Here is a 26,067-nt window from a genome sequence, read left to right as displayed (position 1 = left end):
TCAAAGGAATCTGAAACCGTATTGACAATTTGATAAAACTTTGTTTTTGAGTTAAAATTTGGTTAATCTTCTATGCCTGATTTTCACAAAAACTTTTGAGAATGCTGATAGTGGAGAAATGGGCCTGAAGTTTGAGATTCCATTATTATTATTCCCTTCCTTCTTTCTAATTGGAACTACCTTGGATTTTTTAAAACACAGAGGAAATATTCCTGTTTCGATACGGAGATTAAAAAGATGGACATGTATAGCAGCTTTGACTCAATAGTAAAAATCATGAGCTTGACTGATACACCATCCCAGCCACTCGAAAATTTTTGTTTTATGCATTTGGCGTTTGGCTTGTCTGTAATAAATTATCTTATAGTGTTGTAATATTATGATTTATTTTTTTTACTAAACTAAAGTGAAATAATTTTATTTTATACTCCAAAGGACTTTTAAATCAATAAAGATGTCGGGATTTGATGATTATGAGGCTTGTGAGTTTAAAAGAATTTTTTTTATGCCTTTGAAAATTTTTAAAAATGTGGATTTTAAGAAATTTGTTTGATATCTATGTCTAATATTTTATTTAGTGTCATTGTTAATAATTGTTAAAGGCTGATAAATGTGATAATAATGATTTTAAACTCTATTTTATTGGAAAAATAATCTATCATTATTCTATATGTAATTCTATTTGTCACTAATTTGCAAGCAAATTTTTAAAATACGCAAAGCACACATACATGCAGCCATGTAATATTTTTTGTTCAAAGTAGAAAACTATCAACAAATATTCATTTTTTCAAGTGTCTCCCAATTAAATTTCTCCATTCATTCATTCATTCATCAGTGAATTAATTCATTCACCCAACATCCATCCATCCATCTAGCTGAAAACTATGTAAAGCTGGAGCAGCAGAGTCCCACAGGGAACATCGGTTTCTCATTCTCTCGAGCCAGCAGTGTTGGGTCGGTCAATGCCATCAGCTGTTCATCGGCTTCCTCCACTCATAACACTGGTTAGTTGTTTGGTCGTAAAGCTTGCAAACTTTGCGTACATTTACAAACCAAATCACACACTTACCTAAATTATTCACACCACACACACACACACACACATTCACAAACCACATTCTACCTACTTAGACACACACACACACTCAACAAGCATGTCAAACTAACCAGATGACGAGGACAGTGACGTAGCCATGACTCAGTCGAACCATTTCATGGAAAGACGCAGGGAGGCCCACACCCAAGCCGAGCAGAAGAGAAGGGATGCAATTAAGGTACGCATGCTAATTACGATGGGGGTGATGGTGGAGGTGATTGAGATTGTGATGGTGATAACCGTTCCTAGAAGATATAAAACAAAATACAGTCACACTCAGTCACACTTTTTCATTTTTCCAATTTGTTCTTACCACTGACAAAATTTAACAATGGTTGTATGTCGTGTTGTTGTTGTTGCATATGCAGAGAGGCTATGAGGAGTTGCAGTCCGTAGTGCCAACTTGTTTGGAGGCACCGTCGCAGAAGTTGAGCAAGGCAAGCATACTGCAGAAAAGTTGGTTGTCGTTGTTGTTGGTGTTGTTGCTTGGTCGTGTTGTTTGGTTGCTGTGTTTGGTTGTTGTTGTGCTACTTAATTGTCGTGCCTTGTTATACTAATACTCACCAGTTGTAATCTTTGAAATAGTTGTAATGATAACACATCAGAGCAGTACCACAGATGCCTATCCATCTTAACCCCTTAAACGTTATATTGCAGTGAGAACAACGTCTCCTGATTATTTAATTTTAATTTTTCGCACCCCCCTCCCTCCTCCCAATCCAGCCATAGACTACATCCAGTTTTTGATGCAACAGAAGAAGAAACAGGAAGAGGATCATGAAAACCTCAAAAAAGAGGTCACTGCACTTAAAATTATGAAAAGGTAGGTCGACTTTGTGTGTGTGTGTGTGTTGTGTAGTTGTTTATTTCACGCAAGCAAGTGCAGTGTGTGCGCGCGCGCGCGCGCGCGTGTGTGTGTTTCCCAGAATCAAGTGCAATCAGTATAAAAATAACCCTTAACAAAAAATATTAGTACTAATATTTTGTTACTAATGCCACTAGCAATCTTAATAACACCTATTGCTATTAATTCTAATACTAATAAAAACACTCCTGACATGAATACTAGCCAGTATGAGCAGATGGTAAAGAGCTGCCAGAACTCCTATCAACATGGGGCAGATCAAGTTACCAACGAGGAGAAGTTTTTTGTTGTTCGTACTCTTTCTCTGTTGCTCTTTGGTGTTGTTTTTGTGTTGATTTTTTGGGTTTTTGTACTGCTTTTTTGTTTTGTGTTGTTTTGTGGTTTTTATTGTTTTTTCTATTGTTGTTTTGTATCGTTTTTGTTATTTTTTGGTCTAGTTTTGCAATTTTTTATCATTACCTTCATTGTTACTGCTGTTACTGCTGATGTCTTTATTGTTATTATTTTTATTGCTATTTATAGTTTCAGCAGCTGATGGACGCGTTGTTTCAATCGTTTGATGCATCCGTCTCAGTCAATGGATTTGAAGAACTCTCCAACTGTGTTTTTACCTGGCTCGAAGATCAGTGCAAACCTAATGTCTGTCTTGTTTGTTTGTTTATTTGTCTGTTTATTTGTTTGTTTGTGTGTCTTGTTTGTTTTTTCGTTTTTTTTGTCTGTCTGTCTAATTTGTCTGTTTGTTTGTTTGTTTAGTTGCTTGTTTGTTTGTCTATCTTTCTTGCATTACTTCATTCGTTCATTCACCCATCCATTCATTCATTCACCCACACATAACATCCCAACAAACCACCCAAATCAATCTCTCAACCACTCCCGCAGACTTTGAAGGAGCTGACTGAAGGAATCCTGAGGAATTCGAATTACAGCAACAACATTAACAACAACGGTTTTAAGTTTAACAACGTAAATAACAATGGTGTTAATAATCTTAATTAATTAATTATATAATTAATTAATTAAATCATATATTATTTGGATTGGTTTTACATTATTTAAATGTTATAATAATAATAATAGTAAATGGTTTGGCTGTTGTATATTTTGTATCATATTATTTGTTATTGTTATTCTTGATTTGTTTTTATTGCATTAGCCTTGATGAACACACCATACACATACACAAACAAACAAACACACATACATACACACACACATATATATATATATACACACACACACAAATATATATATATATATATATAATCACAATGGTACAATGGTTAAAATGTTATTTTGCTGGTATAAATTATTATATTCTTTTTTCAATATTTATCTTCTCATCTTAATGTTATCATCACATTATTATTGTTATTTTTATGTTATTATTATTATTATCGTCATTGTATTTTATTTATGGCTGGTTCATTTTGGAAATAAATAACCTAGATGAATAATTTTATTCTAAATTATCTGCAAATTTTGATTAATACGTATAATAAAATTTTAGTTATATAAATTGAAGTAATTATATTATTTTGGATGTAATGATTTAGTCAGCAATTTCGTCATTGGCTAACATTAATGTGTTCTTTCTTTTGATCATTCACTCATTCATTTATTAATTCATTTTTCACTCATTCATTCATTTTTTACCCATTTATAGGTTGATCATTGCAGCTAGCAATCATCATCTTCTATCATCATATAAATCATTTCTGTACTTTTTTCTCAAAAATATGTACATTTTTCAAAAAAATCGTTTTAAAGGAATATGCTGAACTGAAATATATAATTTTTGGTTAATGAACCAAACAAATTCTCTATTAATGTTGTACGATGTTGTTGCAATAATTTACTGTAATTCTTCATGTAATAAGTAACGCGTTAATATAAAATACGGTGTACATTTATATGTGCAAGTGTCATGAAACCTTTGTCTTAACTTTATTTTAGCCTGAAAAATTATTGATTCAATGTAAATAGTTTTTGTCTTTTGTTTTGTTGAATTGTCAAACAAATCTTTTTTTTTAATTTTATGGTAATAATTCTGTCATGGGTATCATATTATTTTATAATATGAAATATTTATTGGGTTTTTGGGGTTTCTTTTTTTTGATAACTTCTGCAAATTAGCATGGAATAAATTAAATATTCCAACGGAAAGAGATGCAACTTCTAATCCTCTCTAATACGATAAATGATCTTAAAACACTAAGACCTCGTTATATTCAAATTAAATTTTTTAAAGATCTCAGAAAATCCATCTAATATAATTATACAGCGACTCCACTCTATACTAGCTCTGGATAAACGGCATACAGCTTACATTTCTTCAGTTCTATGACGCTATTAATGGCGGATCTAGGCCCGTTGTGAATAATATTTTAATAAAAGTCATTTAAAAAACCGTTTTATGTATAAGATCGGCCAAAAAAATACCGTCAGCGACTCTGCAGCAAATCTATGCCCCGTGTTAAAAATTTAGTCTCCCCATCATAATTAAAAGAATATAAGTGAATTGTGTAGTTAATTCGCTATGTTTGACATATATTATCACATAACAACATTCGAAATTAAGAAATTACTAAACTTGTTTGAAAAACATTCAATAATCCCATTTAAAATCGGTTTACGGAGAACCAGATTGCAGGTTATTTTTAGCTTTTCTGCTTAGACACCTAGCGAACGTTAGTTATTTTTGTATTTAAATCAATTTATATGATTTCTCCTTAATTTTAATTGAAAATAATTTTTTTAAATAATTAAAAAATAAATTACGCTGTTATTAAACATTTTAAATTAATTTTGTCTACTAATTTGTTCAAAAAATTCAGCTAACTTTTAAGAAATGAATGACCAAAAGTTTAAAACAACATTAGATCGCTGGGAGTTGTAGCGTGCTCCTGTAATCCAGCTATTGGAGGCATGGCATGTAGAAGGTTTTGAGGTCGGGGGTTCTGCGGCCCGGTGCTCTATGTCGATCGGGTGTCCGCACTAAGTCCGGCATCAATATGGCGGTCCGGAGGGAGCTCCGAGTCGCCAGGTTGCCTAAGGAGAGATGAACCGGCCCAGGGTGGAAACACAGCAGGCAAAAGTCTCCGTGTCGGCCAGTAGTGGGATAGCACCCGTGAATAGCCACCGTGTTGTAGCCCGACCGATATATGCCGACATGTGTCTTTTTGTTTCTGAGTCACAAAAAGTTTCATTTTTTTGATTTTAGTCTCTGTTACCGGCTTCGAATGCACGCGTATAACATAGCATGAATATGACATTAACGTTATAACGTGAATATTTACGACGGAATTGTCCCTTGTCGAGAATATAATGATGTTGAATCAATTTTTACGTCATGTTTCTTTACTTTTATAAATTACAACTTTTAATTACTTTTTTTAACTTAGTGTCACTTTTATTTAATTTAATGCTTCACTTTTAAAAATTAAACATTTATTTGTTTTGTTTAAAAAAGTTGCTTCTAACTTTTAATTTTAAAATGATTTGTCAAATTATTGTTATTAAAAAATGACTCGGTTTTTTTTCAATTCAAGATTTTTTAGTTGAAAATAAATAATGAAAACCCAACAAAACTGCTAAAAAACATGTCTGCTACTTCTTCCACTGGATTTCATTGGTCGGTAATGGCGGGTGTTTTCGCCGCCTGTGCCTCCATCTCCGCCAAGTTCGCCATGTCGACTTTCATTCACGACGTCTGCTTCGAGTTTATGAGTTCGTCTGTGACGGACGTCTCTCCAGAACATTCTACGCCCTCCAAGTTAAATTACGAACACATCTGTTATTATGTATGTGAGTGATGAGTTATGAAATTAATTTAATTTTTTTTTATATAAAATTTTAACTAAATGATTCATTTAACATTTAACTTAATAGTATGCAGTGAATAACTACAAAATTTAAGTATTATTAAGAATTTATCTTGTTTGTTTACTTTTACTGTACAATACGCTTACATGAGTTAAAGAATTTTCAGCCATGTCATTATTATATTTCAAATTTGTTCAGTAATTTAATTTCATAATTTACTTCAAAAGTTTCAATCAATTAATTAAATAAAATGTTTTTTTTATATTAGTTGACCAAACAAACTTCCCATTAATTAACGATTACCTCATTTCCACATAAGATGATGATTTGTTTCATATGAAATGATGAATTATTTGCTCTTGGTATTTTTTTTTAATTTGAATTCATTCATCCATCCATCCACTCATTCATTTTTTTTATAGCCTAGTATGCTTTTCCGAGTCTCGTGTTTTGCATTCGTATTCATCTGCAATGGCCTTATGTGGACATTTTTCACGAAAAGTCTGCAACTGACCAATTCACTTACTGCAACAATCATCAATTCATCTGTAAATCTCTTCCTTACTGTTAGTCACCATCCGTTATTTGTTATTCATTATCATATTATTATTATTATCCTTCTTTGTTATTAATGTATCTTGTTTTATCATAAAACATTTGCCTATGTATGTGACTTTACTAGTTTGAATGCTTATTTAAAAAATTTTCTTTGATCAATCAGTACTTTAATTGAAATAATAATAAATTGATTAATTAATTTGTATTCAATTATAATTAATTGGTAATATAAATTATACTATTTGCCTGCAGGCTCTCGTTGGCTGGTTGTTGTTTGAAGAGGTGCTGAACACAATGTGGGTACTTGGATCGGCCTTCATAGTTGTCGGCCTCGTAATCATTCAGAAACATTCATTTGAACAAACAGCTCTTTCACAGAAGAAACATCTTTAATAATATTTTTTACTAATTCAACTCTTGCTATATCTAATTTTAGTCTTTTCGTTATTTTTGTAATAACAATGATATTTATAAAAAAAAAATTTTAAGTGCTGTCTGCAAACTAATAAAATGTCAACTGATGAGTGATAACACTAGTGATGATAAACCTTAATGATTACTGATTTTTCTATCTATTTGAGCTAATTTAGCTAAATCGTGGTTGCGTATTGGTGTAATATTGTTGCTTAGATGGCATTTCGCATATATGAAATTCTCAGTTCTTTGATGGTTAAACCGACGAAAAAGCGATGTATTTTGTTGGTTAGACCTGCTTTGTCTCATTGCGGTCTGTATATGGTTGCTGATTGTCACGGTCTGTATATGGTTACTGACGGTTGCGGTCTCTTGTCTTGGTGTTTAATAATAAAATTAAAATCTCGGAAGAATGTTGAATAAAGTTTATCGGTTAAATGATTATTGCATGTTTAAAATAAAAAACCTTCTTTGTTTTTAATATAATTGTTTATTAAAGAAACGTTAATTGAAATATTAGAAGACACGTTAGTCGACAAAAAGCGAAAATAATATAAGATTTTCTGAAACTATGGAAAGTCATAAATATATTGAAACATATATAATATACATATATATTATTTCAATACCTTCCCTTCTTTCAAAACATTTTATGACATTAGTCCCATATGTCCACACAGGAGTTTCAGTCTGACTCTGCTTTGAATGGCTTCTTCGTATGTATCTGGTTCATGTACATCTAACAAATATGTCTCAGCCTGCATCACATAATCATCTAACTTCTTAGGTTTCTGCAAGCTTGACCTATCTGAGTTGAACTTTAACTGAATTATCTATAATCTTTTCAGTGTCATCTGTAATTTCTTCTTTTGAATCATCATTTCTACACTCGAGTCATTTTCTGATTTGCAATTGATTTGAGGATCTGTTGTAAAATTATTCTCAAATGGTTAATTCTCGGCTTTTTACCTGTCCAAATTTCAAATGGGCTTTTATCTTCAATCGACGACTTGCCTGTTCGATTAAGTAAATATACTGCAGTTGAACATAACTCAGCCCATATAGCGACTGGAAATTCAAAATCTGGATTTGAGTACTTCAATGTGCGTGCCATTTCTACTATTGTTCTGTTTTCACGTTCACAACCACCATTTTGTTGAGGTGTATATGGTGCTGTTAGTCTTTGCGTGATTCCATAGCTGCTCAGGATGTTTAGAACTTCTTCGTTGTCAAACACACCCCCATTGTCACTCAAAAATCCTTTTACTTTATGACCTTGAGTCGCTGCTTTAGACAAAATATTTTGTAGTGCCTGTTTCACTTCATTTTTGTGTCTAAGAAAAGAAATAAACCTCATTTTGCTGTAATGATCTTTGAAAACAACAAAATATCGTTTACTATTAAATGATTCGGTACTGAAAGGACCACAAACATCTGCTGATAGTAGTTCACCTGGTTTATTGGTTGCATTTCTCTTGCCAAATTTTAACCGATGTGCTTTACCATAGAGACATGGTTCACACAAATCCTTGTCAAGATGAACTTTAATGTTTGACTCCTTTTCTATAACAATCTTTATGTGACGTTTATCTTGATGACCAAAACGTTCATGGTAGAGCTGCACTATTGAATTTTCACCGACTATATTCACTTCAGCCAGTGTATCTGGAGTTAATGAAATCAAGTTTGCCTCATACAAGGAATCATCTACTCGTCTTGTCCCTTGTACTATCACTCGGTTCTTTATACTGAGTTGACATTTGGTTGCATAAGATTCAAACTTGCTGTTTTTTGAATTTTTATCTAATGCGGCTAATATGGAAAACAGGTTTTTACCTATATTTGGAACATACCAGACATCTGAGAGTTTTATATACTGTTGTTTGTTATTTACTGTTGACAGCATATTTATTTTGCCTCTACCCACAGCAGCAAGAACTTCTTTTCCTGCAGCTTGAACAGAACATGGTGCGACAAACTTCTCAAAAGTAACAAAATTATCTGGATTGTTCATTAGGTGCTTTGTTGCTCCATTGTCAATATACCACTTAGTGTTGTCTCTCAGTGTTTGATTACTGGCTGACGTGCACAAAACTACATTTGATGTTTCATCATATGCTTTTCTTGGTGTCGCTGAAACATTTTTGGAATTTTTAAAAGGTCTTCTATCACTGACCCACTTTCTACATTGCTTAACCCAGCGTCCAGGTTTATGGCAATAGTTGCAGTTACCAACTGGTTTTGTATTTTTAGTGAAATCTCTTGATTTGTTGAAACTTGGCTTTTCAACATTTACAACTAAGGCGTTCTGCCTTGATGATTTATTGATTGTGTCGAAAGTCTTTATCTCTCTTTCGAAAGCACAGAGATGAGTGATTAAATCATCTATCAACTGCTTTTCTTCACCTAGCATTAGCAAACTTGATTCGAAGTTTTGGAAACTATTTGGGAGAATCTGCATCGCTTTGCATACTAATAGCAGCTCTGGTAGTCTATTTTCTCCCGATGCCTGAAGCCCACTGTTTAATTCGTTCCATAAAGTCTTCAATCTTGCAATTTGGCCGGATACATTTACATCCGCTATCCAATTGAAATCGAAAAAATTGCTACAAACTTGGAACAGTTGGTCCTTAGTTGACGCTTCAAAATTTCTTTTTAATTCTTCCCAAACTTCAAACACTGTGTTCTTGTCCATTATCTTTTGGTATGTATCTTCTGTGACAGCATTCGCAATTACTGATTTGGCATAACTGTTTGCCTTTCTAAACAGATCTGATTTATTTTAAAAATCTTTTGTCTGTTGCTCTGTTTGATTTTCTAGTAATTCTGGTTTTGACAACTTCCCATCAATCACATCAAGTGTGCCCTCATGGTAGTCCATGAAATCTCGAACACGACGTTTCCAAATGGGCCAATCGGCTGCGCAACTTAACTGTTTTATTTGAAGCTTTGAGTCCATTTTGAAGGAAAAAAAAAATTGATGTTCTTGCTTCAACGATAGTTGGAAAAGTTCTTTTAGTCACGAATTGCAATCTCTTTCTTTTTTTTTCAAAATAACTTTTTCTCTAAACAATTTATTAAGGGTTCTGGGCTCACAACCTGTTTAAAATAAAAAACCTTCCTTGTTTGTTTTTAATATAATTGTTTATTAAAGAAACGTTAATTGAAATATCATAAGACACGTTAGTCGACAAAAAGCGAAAAGCATACACGTGCAAGTTAGTCAAGTTAGCAATAATATAAGATTGTCTGAAACTATGGAAAGTCATAAATGTATTGAAACATATATAATATACATATATATTATTTCAATAATGCACGATACGTTTAAACATTTGATGGACAAGACAAAAATATTTTTCCAAGTCAAGCCGGATTGTTGGAGAACAAGACATTCACATCAGCAGATAAATTAATAGTTGCTGCAGTCACTTTTACAATGAATAAATAGATGAACAAATATTGTTTAAATAACTGGAGTTATAAATCTGCGACGAACATTAGCAATATTTCTTTGTAAATTATCATCTGCTGTGATCGTCTAGTTGCTCGTGCCCCTTTCATTTCTCAAATATCTCCACATCTTGTTCTCTTGCTCTGACTGACTATAAAATATAGAATAATTTTTTAAATTTGCATATTAATGTATAAGTCTCAATCTAAATTATTTCTTAAGTACTTATCAGATATATTAATTGAACCTAAACCCGGTTTACGATCGTCCTCTTGTTCTCACTTCTTAACTCGTGTTAAACGCCCTTTTGCTAATTGGTTGATTGAATGATTGATTGAATGATTGATTGATTGAATGAATGAATGAATGATTGATTGATTGATTGATTGATTGATTGATTGATTGATTGATTGATTGATTGATTGATTGATTGATTGATTGATTGATTGATTGATTGATTGATTGATTGATTGATTGATTGATTGATTGATTGATTGATTGATTGATTGATTGATTGGTTGATTGATTGATTGATTGATTGATTGATTGATTGATTGATTGATTGATTGATTGATTGATTGATTGATTGATTGATTGATTGATTGATTGATTGATTGATTGATTGATTGATTGATTGATTGATTGATTGATTGATTGATTGATTGATTGATTGATTGATTGATTGATTGATTGATTGATTGATTGATTGATTGATTGATTGATTGATTGATTGATTGATTGATTGATTGATTGATTGATTGATTGATTGATTGATTGATCCATGTTTATCTGCGTCATTTATTATTGTGACGAATTTTAATATAAACATGATTCTTCACTTGTTTATATTTCAATTTTTTAATGGTCCTTCGGAATAACAGATAATATCGATAGTTTACTAATTAAATTTCTTCGCACAGTAGGAGTAGCCTATCTATGCAGTTGCTATAGACGAAATTCAAAATTTAATTCCGAAAAAATGGCAAAATTAGTCGTTTACTTGATTCTGCTTTTGGCTATAGTTGGCGAGCACAAAATATCAAGTACAGAAATCACAAAAAATGAAATTGTCAATAATGACGATGCATCAGTGAATAAAAATTTGCCAAATCAAAAGCAAAATAGAAGTGTTTCGTTTTTGACAAGCACATTAGAAAGAATCATTCCGTTCATTGGATTGTATCATAATGGAAAACATTCGTCAGTAGAGAAGAATGTTGAAAATTCTACCTTAGAAAGCGACAAAATAATAGAACACTCACAGGAAAATTTTAACTCTCGTAAAAATGTTTCAAGAGCTAAGAGAAGTTGTCTGCATTGTAAGGCCGGTGTTGACGCCAGAAAAAGAAAAATAGTTCAACATTACAACAATAAGGAGTCGCAGTTCGAAAAAAACTTCGAGAAAAAGTTAAAAATGTTGGAGCAAAAAAAGAAAGGAGCGGAGAAAATCAATCGAAAACAAAAGCTTCAAAAGCATCAACAAAATCAGCAGCAGCAACAAAAGGTTCAACAACAGCAAAAACAACAGAAACAACAAAAACAACAACAGCTAAAGCAACAACAACTGAAGCAACAACAAAAGCAAAAACAACAAAAGCAAAAACAACAAAAACAGTTTAAGCAACAACATGAGCAACAGCAGCAAAAGCAACAGCAGCAAAAGCAACAGCAGCAACAACAACAACAAAAAGAAAAACAGCAACAACAAAAAAAAGAAAAACAGCAACAACAAAAAGGAAAACAACAACAACAACAACAACAACAGAAGCAACAACATCGCCGCGATCTGCAAGAAGGTTTTAAAAAATGGAACGATGGATTAGAAAAGGAAAAAAGAAGTGTGGCCAACCAGATAACCGACTACTCGTCAAGTGAGTACATCAACGACGATGTCAACCACAAGAAGCAAAAGGTCAACAAATCGAAACACATGGAACAAAATGTTGCGCCGCCCGTCCAGCCACCGCCTAAGATGTACAAAGTGGAAACGGTTGACGAAACGAACGAAAATGACGGAGTGGAAGAAATCTACCATCACCAGCACGTCGAGTTCATTCCTTTGATGAAACGCATGAAAATGCTCTACTCACAACTCAACCAGAACCAAAACCTTTACGAGAAAATTCAGAATCGAATCCGACAGAATGAGAAACGCATCCAAGTTGCCAAGTATAAAAAATCTTATGAGAATTTGATAAAAACGAAGAAGGATCTTATGATGAAAGAGGATTTCTTGCAAAGACAGCGCGAAAGAATGGAAGAAGAACTACAGCACGAACAACGATTGCTTCGTCAGCATCACCTAGAACAACAATTTGAATGATCTTTTTACCAAGAATCAAATTCAGCGCGTCTTGCTAGTTTGCTGTTATCGAACTTCTGTATAACATTGAAAATATTCCCATTATTTCTTACGTTACATAGTTAATCTATGTGATTATGGTTGCTTTTAAATGTTGTCATTTATAATTTTTGAGCTCTTAAATTAGTTGTTACAAAAAGAATCGTCTTTTGTAATCAATCAGTCACTATATATAAATTTGTTTTACTTTGTTCTGGTACAATTAAAAGATTACCAATTTCTCATTCGATTAATAAATAAATAAAAATGAATAAATTGGAAAATTGCTGCATCTAAAAAATACTAAATAAAAGATTGTAATGGAAAAAACATGAAGTCTGATGACACAATACTTTATTTGATTGAATTCACGGTCTTTGAAATTTTAATGAATCATTTATACAAGTTGGCAGTGCTTTCGAGACTTTCTCTATTTTTATCGTGAATTTGTTTGTTGAACACTGAACAAATAATTTACATTTTACGGTAACAAAAACGGTAATGTAATTGTAACACAACTTTGCGTGGAAAACATTACCTTGCATAATCCCTAAATAATCTCAAACAACACTTCGGTGAGCTACTCCCGACCAGATTTCGACCCTCAGATTTAATTCTCTTAATTTGGGTTTTATGAATGATTTTTGGTAATCTTAACCTTTTTTTGCATTTGTTCCACATCTTGTAACAGACGATGTTTACGTAACAACATTTTACAGTTTGAAATTTTGAGCTTTAGGAAGTCAGAAATATTGTTGTCAGAGAAGTTCTTTTACGTTAGGTCGTACGTTATATAACAACTTCGTTTGATATTCATTAAACTCACTAGCACTGAGATTAAGAGAATGTAGAATGACTAATTTATTTAATATTTTAATTTAAAAAGATTAATATTTCCAAGGATTTTAATTCTTTTTGTGAAAATACGTTTTTATTCTTTCCAGTTATATTCATCATTATTTGTACTAAATTTATTTGATTTTCTCTCTTTTAATTTATAATTAAAACCGTAAAAAACAAACCTTGTAAAAAAGCAAATTCAACAAAAATATTGTGACCGTAATAATTTTGTTTTATTTTTGTACTTTCCGAAATAATTTAATGAAAAACTTGTCAATTTATCTAAACATAAATGTACGAATCGCTAAATTGGACACGTCCTGGTGTTTTAAAACACTTTTCATATATTTTCAACAGGTCTGCATCGCTTCATTGATAGTTTCAAATAATTGAATGAATGATCGTGTGGATTGCAGGGCTACATGGGAATATCAACTTCGCAGAGCATACAGAGAGAAGATGAGCACATGTAGTCATCCCATCCCGTCGTTCCAACCATGATACTCTGAATGCAGTAATCCAGTCCGTCCAGAGGTCCGTTCGGTTCGCCGCTGAACCAGGCATTTGAGCTTCCAACATACTTGGAAACGCCTACAAAATAAAAACTAATTTTACGTATTAACACGCCTAACAATGACAACGTTTCTAAACAATTTTGACAATTAACGTTCCCGGTGGTTGCGCTAGATGAGTTTCTCGACGAACTCTATCACAATCACCCTGCTTTCTTATAATTATGTTGTATTATATTGAGGAGGAAATTAAAAACATTGTGTTGTATTGTATTGAAACCTTGGTAAGCTCGTTCCAGTTTATCAAAATGCGAATTGTTAATAAAAAAAGATAGACAAAATTTTTTTTTAAATTTTTCGCATTCGAGCCAGGTTACTGTCACAAAAAACAGAACAAATTATTTGCTGCAAAATAATCAATACACCTGGATAGGGGGACCACATGAACGGTGTCCTGACTTCGCCGACGTAGGTTATTAACCCCCCCGTGAAGAATGTGTACCAGGCAGTCCATTCGGCGTGAGGACACACTGAATAATCTTTATACAACAAAACAGATGCTAATCACTGAATATTGACTAAATGTATCGCCCAAAAATGATCTCAATGTTGAGCAGTGGCGGATCTAGACAACTTTGACCGAAATGGAAAGAAAGAATAAAAAAAAATATATTAAATAAATTTTTTAGAAATTTGATTTATTCTTAACAAGTTTTAATCTAAGCTAATTAAAAGTCAAATACTTGGAGTAGTGTAGTTGACATAGGACAGGGAGATTGCATTTTCGACATCATCTTCAAGCAAGATGGGATGAGATGAAGAGATGTTGTTGCAGAGGTATCTGCCAGTGTACCAGTTGTTACGTCGGTACTGCATCTTGTAACACTTGTGGTACTCGATAACGTAGTCGAAGTTATCCGGACAGTCTGTACCGTTAAAATACTTTATATAATACACATAAGTTAAACTTTTTAAAATAGTTAGTACAATTTAGCTAAAATCAAAATATTTTTTCTTTATGTTTGTCCAATCAATTTTTAGCTAAAATTCTAATTTTTATTTTATTCTCTGTTAGACCGGGCAAGTGCAAAGCCGCTTACAAATCACTCGTGGCATACTTACTTGCAATTAAAGTTTATTTCAAATCACATAGACACGCCTAGTTGTTTATACTATCGAGATAATCAATTTCTAATAATTTTTTGCTTTTAAATGAATTAATTGTTTAAATCATTTTAATTAACAACATTTTTTAACTAAATTTTGTTTATTAATCTTAAACACACCGTGAATAACAAAACTTTGACATCCGGCAGGCTGCAGACTAGCAGAAACTTTGTACGTGGTGTTAGCTTTGGGAAAGCAGAAACACGTTCCACTTGACGTCATGTGGTAGTTCACCCCTCTCAACTCCTTCTCATTCATTGCCTATTATTAATTAGTAATTCTTTATTTACTAGCAAACTAAAAGTTACTTATCTACAACTTTTGCGCTTAAGTATTTCGACTTTGCTGCAGTTGATACATCTGAAGCAATGGCTGTAGAAGAAAATAAATTTTTTAATTCATGAAACCATACCGTGCATTTAACGATGCATTCCAACTTGCTCCTTGCTCGAATCTTCAAAGCGAAGGGCATCTGATCATCGAAACAGACTGGTGTCTTCTGCTTGCGAACAACCAAGTAACTGTAGGCTGGTCTGAATTTGGTCAAGGTCACCTGTTGTGATTGTAACTGACCGCTTGGACGAATGTTCATTACGTAAAGAATAAACGTTAGTTTTTGAAAATTTTCAAGCATTTTTAGCTTATTTATTTAGATTTTAATAATAATACCAAATTGAGTATTTTTTATATGATTTATAAAACTTGAGATAAATGTTTAACGACATTTGCAAATAAAGATTACATTTTACTGTTTTGTAACCAAAATAGAAATATTTTCCAATTTGTAGAAGGTATTTAATTTAACTGCACCACACAACAACCGCATTGAAAGCGTGTTTTATCGATCACATGGCAACAAGAACAACACGCACAATCTCACGTGTAGTAGTAACGATGGCCTCAAATTACACGTCTGGAATTGGAAACGAATATTTTCCAACTTTTAAAATGAGGCTTCGACCAAGCTGAAGAAAATTCTAATGATAATTATTATAATAATAATAATAACAACAACAATAATAATAATAACAAGAACAACAACAATAATAATAATAATAATAATAATATGCGTGATCGGTACATTTGCGTGCTTGCTTTGTTCCATATACATTATGTTAGGAATTACAGATAGAATTTGATGTTACGTCCTTGATGACCTCTCATTGTACTGAGTAAAAAATTATTTTTTCTCAATTTATTTTCAAAAAATGTAATATTGCTCATTCACATCGTTGATTTTTGTAAAATTTTTGAGAGAGTTTCATAAACGGAGCTGCAAGTTCGCCATTTACTTTTCAGTACTGCGTTTAAATTCGATTCATGAAATTGATTCAGAACGCAATCAATACGTAATACTGACTTTTAATACAAACACTGATCTTAACTCGGGGGGGGGGCAGTTATGTAATTTATATAGAAAACATGTACTCAAATGTTTTGATCACACACACGTTTTTTTTGGAATTAAATTTTAATCTAACACTGAAACGAATTATGAAAACAGCGGGTTTACATAAGAAATTATCTTCATGATTGTGCAATTTAATTCAATAATTTCAACGAACAAATATTAAAAGACACATTGTGATACGGCAAAATGAAAGAAGACGTAGTTTGATACTGAGTAGAAAACTTTATTTTAATTTTTTGATTTTCTGGTACCTTCCTACAACTGAGAGAGTATAAAATAAGATGCCCCGCCACAAACCACCTTATATATACATTGCATAGATTAAGTCTAAACTTCAGATGAATCTTCCCAAAATTTGATTGAAAAAAAAACCCAATCTCCAGTAGATCGTCAAAACTTTCAAACTTTAGTTGTAAATTGAATTTATTCTAAGTGTGGGTTACCGCATTTTTAACATTGAATGAATATGTAAAAACATGAAGCACTAGAAACAATTATTTCACGATTTATACAAAAACCTTCAAATGAAATATTAAGTTAGCTTATTTACAACCTTCAAAACCACTTTCAATTACAATATTTCATGCATATGAAACAGGAAAAATTTCAGAAAAGTATCAGATTCAAGCACGTTTTTTAGTCCTAAAAATTCTTCAGCCTTTCAAAAAGGTGTTTTAAATAGAGAATTTATTTAAAATTTACCATTGAGTTAGGTGAATAGGAATTGAGATGAAGCGTTTGGTCTGAACTTTGACCTGGAAGCAATTACGTCATTACAAAGTATTTTAACGCTGTAAACGATTACCCGACGGAGTCTTCCAGCATAAATTATAATGAATGCATTGGCTTATCTAGGAATGAGGGGGGGAGGGTGGGGGCAGGGATTACCACAAAATTTTTCAAAAAAAATTTAAACATTTTAAAAATGCAGAGGTATATTACATTGATAGCAAACAAATTGCCATTTTACCATGAAACAACGCGATATTGTGCATCATAAATGGGTTATAAGAAAAAAACAAATAGAAAAAAAGTTGTCACGTTTATGTAAAGTTTTTCAAAACTTTCAAGACGACTTTTTAATAAAATTCAGAAGACTGCGTCATGATGCAAAAACATTAAATGGTGAGATCAAATTCACAGAGCATGCACAAAAGATATAAGCACGGGTAGTCATCCCAGCCTATTCTGTACGCAATAATCCTTTCCGTCGAGTGGTCCGTTCGGTTCGCCAGGTAACCAGGCATTTGAGATTCCAACAGGCCTGAAAACGCCTACGAAATAAAAAATAAAAAGTCAATAGAATTGTTTAGTTGAGTCAACTTTAGTAATTGGAAAAGATTTAATCAACTATAAATTTTATTTAATATAGTTCTATTTCTTCGTTGCTCCACGGAATGTTTCAACTTCTCACAAATTCACATACTTTATATTAGCGTTTGATGAACGAAAATTTTTTGCATTCAAATCAGGTCATTAAGACTTCAAACCAGGCAAACTGGCACTCCAAAAACAGAGCCACCAAACTAAAAAAATAAATTTATACTTGGATAAGGGGACCACATGGGAGGCGTTAGATTACCGCTGCCATAAGTTCTTATCCCCCCTGTGAAAAATGTAAACCACGAGGCCCAATACAGATGGGGACAGAGCAAATAATCTTCGAATGTTTAAAATACTTCACGCTATTATCAATGCGATGTGTTAAAAAAGTTTTTAAACCATTAGAACAAAGCAAAATGTTACGTAATTATGTCCCAAATAAGGTTTAAAATTGGAAATTAGATACCAAATAATATTCAAAATGGAAATAACATGCCTAGCTTTATGAACGCCACCACAAAACATTACCACACCTAGAGTAGTGTAGTTGACATAGGACAGGGAGATTGCATTTTCGACATCATCTTCAAGCAAGATGGGATGAGATGAAGAGATGTTGTTGCAGAGGTATCTGCCAGTGTACCAGTTGTTACGTTGGTACTGCATCTTGTAACACTTGTGGTACTCGATAACGTAGTCGAAGTTACCCGGACAGTCTGAGTAGTTGGATTGTTAAAAAAATGAGGATGAAATAATTCCAACTAAAATAAAATTAAAAAAGTGGATTTCAAACTTTTGCCCCAAATAGTTACAAAATTAACTCAACCAGTTAATCAGTTTTAATGAGTTTTTAATTCATTTAAAGAAAGACATCTATTCAAAACAAAGTAAGGAAACCACAATTATGTCTAATCTTATTTTGTATCTTCCAGACGAAGCTGTCTAAAAATACAAAAAATATTTTTGATGGCACCAATTTGTCATCTTTCCATTCCATTTTTGATTCATAGAGATTAAATGGTTCAAATAAATGACATATGTTAATGAAAAGTTTTATGGAATCACATATACGTACTATGCAACCGGCAGATATCAAATCAGTGGTAACGTTGTAGGTGCTGCTTGCTTTCAGGTAACAGGAACATGTTCCATTTGACTTCAAGTAATTCGCCCCTCTCAACTGACTTTCCTTAAATGCCTGGAAGTTACAAAATTTATAAAACATGTTATATATAGATAGAATTTATTTAAAATGTTGGACTATATAAATCACTTAATTATTTTTTATTAAATGTTTAAATAGATAAGAAATATTAAAAATTTAATGAAAATTTTAAAAAAACGTACCAAACACTTGATGAGGCATTCCTTGACACTCCTGGCACTAGTTTTAAAGGCAGGGTTGGAACAGACCGGAAGTTTCTGGTTGCAAACTATCAAGTGACTATAGGCCAACTGGAATGTTGTTGACGTCAACTGCTCCAATTCAACTTTCCAACTGGTAAATAAATATCGAAAAAATAGTCACAATTTCTAAATAACGAATTAACTTAAAATATGATTTTAAATGGAACATTTTGGTTTTTATAAAAATTTATGATCGGAGATTATTAACAAATATTTTCAATAATTAAATAAGATGAAGAAAGCATTAACTATAAATAATTATGATCAGATAAACCATTTTGCTACTATATATAGATATTATATATATATATATATATATATATATATATATATATTTACATAATAATAAATATTCTCACTATATTCCTATATATAGATATGCATACACATATAAGATATATATATATATATATATATATATATATATATATATTTGAACGTATATGTAAATATGATACATTATATCTTGGAATCGGTGTTTGAGCAAAACGATTATTATATAATTGTGTTCATTGAGACGTAGCTCGAATGCAAAATATAATAATGATACATCTTACATTCAGGTAAGATGGTCCTTTCAGTTTGTCAAGTTTTATGTGACGCATTAGATTCACACGCACACACGCACACGCACACGCTCAAATATTCACATGTGCCTTTCAGAAACAAGCGCTCTTGGATTCTCACACACACGCAAAATACATGTGACGAAGAAGTTGTGATAGCCACTTTTACTGTGTTGACATCCTTGATGAAGTAAATCGTAAAAATTTCCTATATACTTTCAACTAGATGAGATAATTGTAAAATAATCACCTTCCCCCAGGCCTCAGCAAAGACTCTTTTCTTGAAGCTTTCAAACAGTTGTCAACCTATTTTTATTTTTTATCGTTACTCCGTTCAACACACGTAAGTTTATGGAAACCTTCAAGATTCACTTCTACACAGTAAAAGTGGCTATCCCGACTTTTTCCTCATATGTATTTTGCGTGTGTGTGAGAGTTTAAGAGCGCTTGTTTCTGAAAGGCATATGTGAATATTTGAGTGTGTGTGCGTTCGTGTGTGCGTTCGCTTGTGTGAATCAAATGCGTTATACAAAACTATAAGAAAAAAAGAATGGGTCACAAGCAACTAAACGAGCCGCAGATATAGTGTAGAATCAAGAAGACCATAGCGGAGCGAGTTACAATAATCAATCCTAGGTAAAACTAAAGAAGTAACAAGGAGGAGACGAGTAGGATCGTCAAGAAAAGTTCAAATTTTTTAGTCTAAAATAAACTGATATACAATATTTAATTTTTTTTAATTATAAAAGTACACAACTGGCTATGTGCATATATTACGTTTAAAAGGAACCATGGAGGATCCAGACCAGACCATGAAAGAGGAAAATATTGAAGATTCTGTTACAATATCGTAACAAAGTAGACGGAAAATGAGAAAATAATGTCATTTATATTATCCTTTAGTGTGATACTGATAAAATTTTGAATTGGAATTGCTCAATCGCAGCTATCTATCTATCTATCTATCTATCTATCTATCTATCTATCTATCTATCTATCTATCTATCTATCTATCTATCTATCTATCTATCTATCTATCTATCTATCTATCTATCTATCTATCTATCTATCTATCTATCTATCTATCTATCTATCTATCTATCTATCTATCTATCTATCTATCTATCTATCTATCTATCTATCTATCTATCTATCTATCTAATATAAGATATTAAACATTCATCAAATCAATATATATATAACCCTTGTCTTTATATATAAAGTTATAAACAATGTAAACTATAGGTTTTTAAACTCTTTTATATATACAAAATAATCAACAAGACAGAATGGTATGCTTTGCTCTGTTATAAGTAGAACTAGGACAAATGGAAGAAATTGGTCGGTTCGAGGAATAAAGCTATGGAATGCTATCGTAAGTGTTGAGGCTAGAACTATGTCAATAAATTTGTTCAAAAATTATGTTAAAGAAAGTTTACTTAGTGATGTTGTTAAAATTGGCTAAATTTTGAGAATTGTATGACTTACTGAATTTTATTTATTTTCGTTTTTTTCATTTCATCTGAACTTGAATAACAATTAATTTCTGCTCAAACTTTTATTAGTAGACAGTTTTTGTTTCTATTGATTATCATATTTTATTCTGTTAAATATAACATTTTGATTTATTGCTTAATTCGACAATTGCACCTCAGTTAAGGTAATCAGCACAAGTTTTCATTATAACTTCTTGATTGCCTTTGATGTCAATAAAATTTTGGAAAAAAAAAGTTGTATGTTGTGTGTATGAGTTTGAGTGTTTGTGTGTGTGTATGTGTGTTTGTGTGTGTGTGTGTGTGTGTGTGTGTGTGTGTATGTGTGTGTGTGTGTATGTGTGGTGTGAGTGTTTGTAAGTAGCACGGTACATGATGAAAAAGTTCGTTGGGATTTCATGACAACTTTCACATTCGTTTATTTAAACTACTTAAACATGACCGGCTGCTTGTGAAAGATTGTTGTTTTTCATCATTTCTCTTGTGCTGTTTCTAATTATTTTCTCTTTTTTTATTACAATTTGTTGAAAATTAGTCGCCATAATTAATTAAACAAATTAAGTGTAAACGTCTCTAGGCTCTGGCTATTATTAATTAAATATTAATATTAAATATCAATTAATAAATTGGACTGTTTATTTAAAATTAAAAATTTAATGAACCAATTCCAAATAAAATACCAAAGTTTTATTATTATTTAAAATTTTTAATTATAATCTTAAATAAAATAATCAAATTTAAATATTCATTAATAATTAAAAACTGATGAATATATTAATTTAGTCAGTGTGAAACTGAAACAAGACTCCAGCCTTTTCTGCCTAGCCTAAGTTACATAAAATGTAAATAATAGTCATCATAATTACTTATTTTTACCTACATTCAAGTTTAAAAGTTTTAACTTTTAAATTTAATTTGAGAAGTTGGCAAGATGTCATTTTTTAAATCAGTGGCTGGCCTTCTGAGTGACATAACACAGAAAGTCACTGGAGCTTCTCCACCATTTCAAGTCTCAGAAATTTCCCCATCTTATTACCAAAAGTAATGTTTAATATTGTTTATTTGTTCCTAATTTTGTGTATATTTATAGTATATATATATATATATATATATATATATATATATATATATATATATATATATATATATATATCTGATCAGATGTATATATAAAATATAATATCATATCCGAACAAATTTTTTAATTGTCAAAGTATATAAAAACAATTATATATAATTATAATATATATATATAATCTGCATTAACAAATGTTATAATATAACTTTTTATTTAACTGTAGAAGTTTAAATAATTTTATTTATAATTTATATTTATATAATATCACAAATTAATTTATAACCAGTTTTATTAAATTGACTTAATACGATATAAATATGGATTATATGGATATAATCATTATATGTTATGTTCATTTTTCCAAATTTGTCGGGGTTCTTGTAATTCTTCTGATATTTGATTTCATGCTCTGAGCCTTGTAACGCCTTTGTGTGTGCTTGGCATTTGAAGAAACTTTCCAAAAATAAAAGGAAATTTAACTTAATGAAAGTAAACTTGAATTTATTATTGAAATATTCAGTTTCAGTCTGATCACAGATGACGAAACATTCAAATTGTACCAGGAGAAGAAGGTCTACAAGGCAGTTTTGTGCCCTCTTAATTCCAAGAAACATTTCCTGTTAGTTCTTTTAACACAAGTTCAAAGGAAATTTATTTTAAAAATGAAATCTTACTTTTCTGTATTATTGTTTACATATTTTGGTTTATATTTCTGGTGTGAATATATTGTTTTAATAATAATTGTTTATGTGTTTTAGTTTGATAGTTTTTCTCTAAACAAGCCTGGTAGAGTGTCATCAATGAAAGAAGATAATTTTTTTTTATTTAATTTTTGTGAAAATTGCACTAAACTTCAGTTTATGTCAATTTTTGTATGCTATGAGGTTATGTCTAAGGAATATTAAATTTCTCTCTTTTATAATACTATGCACATAAAAAGATAGATGAATAGATAAATAGGTTGATGGATGGATGGATGGATGGATGGATGAATGAATAAATGGATGGATAGATGTGTGTGTTTGTATGTGTCTGTGTTTGTTTGTGTGTGTGTCTGTGTGTGTTTGTGTGTGTGTGATTATAGAGACAATTTTCTCTTCAATATTTTCCATTCGTGAAACAGCGAATCACAAAATTTACAGAAAATTCTATCTGAATGTTTTTATATTATGAAATATTATGAAACAAATAATTTCCAATGAATTAACACTAACCTTGTTAACTTTGTTTTAAATGATTTCCAATTACCTCATGACATTATTTTTATTTTCAATAGCTCTTATAATTAAATTGATCTATTGGGTGATTGCATGTTTAGGAAATTTAATTTGAATTGATTTATAAACACTCAGAAGTTCGTGATTAAAAATTTTTAGGTGCCCCTTCTTTTTTTTTAATTTATTCAAAATATTTTAATTTCATGCGATTTTTCTTTCTCGAGTTTATAATTTCAAGTCGTCACTGTCATCATCGTCGTCGTCTTCCTCATCATCATCATCATCATCGTCGTAATTACATTCATCATTTCTTTAGTTATATTGCATAGTCACTCGTTACCATCATCATCATCATCATCATCATCATCATCATCGTCGTCACAGCTATCGTTATCATCATCATCATCATCATCATCATCATTGTTTTTTTTGTAATCATTATCGTAGTGACGTCAACATTGTTGCCATTATCATCATCATCTTTGTCATCCTCATTATTGTTTTCATCATCTTCGTCGTCGTCGTCATCATCTTCAACTTTGACTCCAAGCAAAGTGTTAAAAGTTTGAGAAAAATAAATTATTTTATATCACAAAAATGATTTATCAAGATCGTGTTTCTAAGAGATTCCATCTGCTCCATACCCGATACTGATACTCAATCGGAAGACGTAAACACACACACACACACAACACGCGCCTATGCAAATTATCGAAAAATAAAATAAATATTCATAACCCTGCCAAGCAGGATATTCGTTCTTCCCACTTATGAAGAGGCCAGAGAGGCATTCAATCTGCTATCCTACAGACTGCAAGTACTGATGCAATGTATGAATTTGGTGAACGTCCAGCAGATACAGAAGATATCTGACATAACGAGGGAACACCCTGGTAGGTCGATGTGATTTTACCATTATTATTATTATTATTATTATTAATTATTATCATCATCACGAAAGAGACCACCAATATGGAATTTTTTGTGACAGAAACATTGCCTAATGCTATTTTAAATATAACTTACACCCATGCACTTGTCATTGGCAATGAGGATGGGTGGATCGTACATTTGATTATTTTTATTCTATTGATTATTTTTTTATTCTATTCATTTTAACATTTTAGTTACAATTTATTATCTTAATATCTTATAGTTTCATTGTGTAGATTGGATAAATAAAATTTGTTCACATTATTATTATTATTATTATTATTATTATTATTATTATTATTATTATTATTATTATTATTATTATTATTATTATACTATGAATACTATATTTATTTCATTTGATATTTTATTTTATTTTATTTCATTATTTTATTTTATTTGTACTGTCATTTTCATTGTTTTTATTGCTAAATGAAAGATTGTCCTCATTGTTAAGGCCTACAAATTTAAGTTTAGAAGTTGAGGGGATTTAGCTGAGGAAAGTTAAATAAATGCCAGTCATTTATAGTCATAGTACATGCATTTAAGTTGTTAAGCTGAAATAAATGATTAGAGGTGATCTTAATATCATTCTTTTTTGAAGATAGATATATCTTTCTGTGAGTATCCGTGTTCGTTCTGTTTGTAGTGATAGGTGTATCTATCTATCTATCTATCTCTCTCTGTGTGTGTGTGTGTGTGTGTGTGTGTGTGTGTGTGTTCATTCTACTTGAAGATAGATTTAACTCTGTGTATCTGTAGTTCATTCAATGATGATGCATGTGTGTGTGCGTGTGTATGATCATTCTGTGATAGATAAATAGGTGCATCTGCATTAGGTTGATCATTAAATTTTGATTAATTATAATTGTTATTACTACTATGCAATATTTTTTTTTTTGCCCCCAAAAGAACATCTGGTTGGATTTGCAGCTCAGCATGAAGTGGCCACATTAATAATAATAATAATAATAATAATAATAATAATAATAATAATAATAATTATAGTAATAATAATAGTGATGATAATAATAATAATAATGGTAATAATAATAAATGTTGTTGTAAAATCAATAATCTGAAGTTACGTTGTTACAAACAATAATTACATACAATAATTTTTGAATACAATAGTTACATACAATAATTTTTACATACAATAATTTTTTTACATACAATAGTTATATACAATAGTTACATACAATAATTTTTACGTAAAATAGATACGTAAAATCCATACAATAGATGTATGGATGGATAGATTCGATAGATTCTTTTATCTACTTATGCAGTGTTTAGCCATTTCTTTCATTTCGTTTTTTAAATGATACACTCATTCATCCATCCATTGATTTATTAATTAATTTATTAATTAAATAATTAATTAATTCATTCATTCATTCATAATTTTTTTGTTCATTCATTAATTCATCCATTCAATTTTTCTTGTTCATTCATTCATTCATTCATTCATTCATTCATTCATTCATTCATTCATTCATTCATTCATTCAATCAATCATTCATTCATTTTTTCTTGTTCATTTTGATATTTTTTTACACTCATT

At 31.1% G+C, this 26,067-nt stretch overlaps 6 protein-coding genes across 6 annotated transcripts; 4 read left to right on the top strand and 2 right to left on the bottom strand.

Moving 5' to 3' along the window:
* Positions 1-454: 454 nt before the first annotated feature.
* HELRODRAFT_176457 (hypothetical protein) lies at positions 455-2,960 on the top strand (the record flags this gene model as incomplete). The annotated part of the gene is made up of 8 exons (XM_009023821.1): positions 455-482; positions 879-1,007; positions 1,174-1,277; positions 1,468-1,555; positions 1,823-1,922; positions 2,169-2,253; positions 2,487-2,603; positions 2,844-2,960. The coding sequence occupies 8 exons, from the start codon at positions 455-457 to the stop codon at positions 2,958-2,960; spliced, it is 768 nt and encodes a 255-aa protein (XP_009022069.1).
* A 2,439-nt stretch (positions 2,961-5,399) lies between these two features.
* HELRODRAFT_185801 (hypothetical protein) lies at positions 5,400-11,058 on the top strand. The gene is made up of 5 exons (XM_009023820.1): positions 5,400-5,764; positions 6,209-6,352; positions 6,597-7,204; positions 10,075-10,533; positions 10,978-11,058. Exons 1-3 carry the CDS (start codon positions 5,564-5,566, stop codon positions 6,735-6,737), a joined length of 486 nt encoding a protein of 161 aa, XP_009022068.1. The 5' UTR covers positions 5,400-5,563; the 3' UTR covers positions 6,738-7,204; positions 10,075-10,533; positions 10,978-11,058.
* Positions 11,059-11,191: 133 nt separating this feature from the next.
* Positions 11,192-12,535, top strand: HELRODRAFT_176455 (hypothetical protein; the record flags this gene model as incomplete). The annotated part of the gene is made up of 1 exon (XM_009023819.1): positions 11,192-12,535. One exon carries the CDS (start codon positions 11,192-11,194, stop codon positions 12,533-12,535), a length of 1,344 nt encoding a protein of 447 aa, XP_009022067.1.
* A 1,276-nt stretch (positions 12,536-13,811) lies between these two features.
* On the bottom strand, positions 13,812-15,664 carry HELRODRAFT_176454 (hypothetical protein; the record flags this gene model as incomplete). Its single annotated transcript, XM_009023818.1, has 5 exons — positions 13,812-13,984; positions 14,331-14,444; positions 14,649-14,831; positions 15,192-15,333; positions 15,485-15,664. The coding sequence occupies 5 exons, from the start codon at positions 15,662-15,664 to the stop codon at positions 13,812-13,814; spliced, it is 792 nt and encodes a 263-aa protein (XP_009022066.1).
* A 1,937-nt stretch (positions 15,665-17,601) lies between these two features.
* Positions 17,602-19,382, bottom strand: HELRODRAFT_176453 (hypothetical protein; the record flags this gene model as incomplete). Its single annotated transcript, XM_009023817.1, has 5 exons — positions 17,602-17,757; positions 18,335-18,522; positions 18,704-19,004; positions 19,154-19,304; positions 19,357-19,382. 5 exons carry the CDS (start codon positions 19,380-19,382, stop codon positions 17,602-17,604), a joined length of 822 nt encoding a protein of 273 aa, XP_009022065.1.
* A 2,821-nt stretch (positions 19,383-22,203) lies between these two features.
* HELRODRAFT_176452 (hypothetical protein) lies at positions 22,204-24,571 on the top strand (the record flags this gene model as incomplete). The annotated part of the gene is made up of 4 exons (XM_009023816.1): positions 22,204-22,313; positions 22,871-22,969; positions 24,318-24,464; positions 24,529-24,571. The coding sequence occupies 4 exons, from the start codon at positions 22,204-22,206 to the stop codon at positions 24,569-24,571; spliced, it is 399 nt and encodes a 132-aa protein (XP_009022064.1).
* Between the last annotated feature and the right edge of the window lie 1,496 nt (positions 24,572-26,067).

Source organism: Helobdella robusta (genome assembly GCF_000326865.2).
Source record: "Helobdella robusta unplaced genomic scaffold HELROscaffold_38, whole genome shotgun sequence".
In the NCBI taxonomy this organism is placed as follows: Eukaryota; Metazoa; Annelida; class Clitellata; order Rhynchobdellida; family Glossiphoniidae; genus Helobdella; species Helobdella robusta.
This window is presented reverse-complemented; position numbering and strand designations above follow the sequence as displayed.

Excerpts from the sequence above, each read along its gene's own strand:
- HELRODRAFT_185801 (XM_009023820.1), top strand. The coding sequence starts at position 5,564 with ATGTCTGCTACTTCTTCCACTGGATTTCATTGGTCGGTAATGGCGGGT. Across the intron at positions 5,765-6,208 it reads ACGAACACATCTGTTATTAT|CCTAGTATGCTTTTCCGAGT; the intron begins GTATGTGAGTGA and ends TTTTTTTTATAG. Across the intron at positions 6,353-6,596 it reads CTGTAAATCTCTTCCTTACT|GCTCTCGTTGGCTGGTTGTT; the intron begins GTTAGTCACCAT and ends ATTTGCCTGCAG.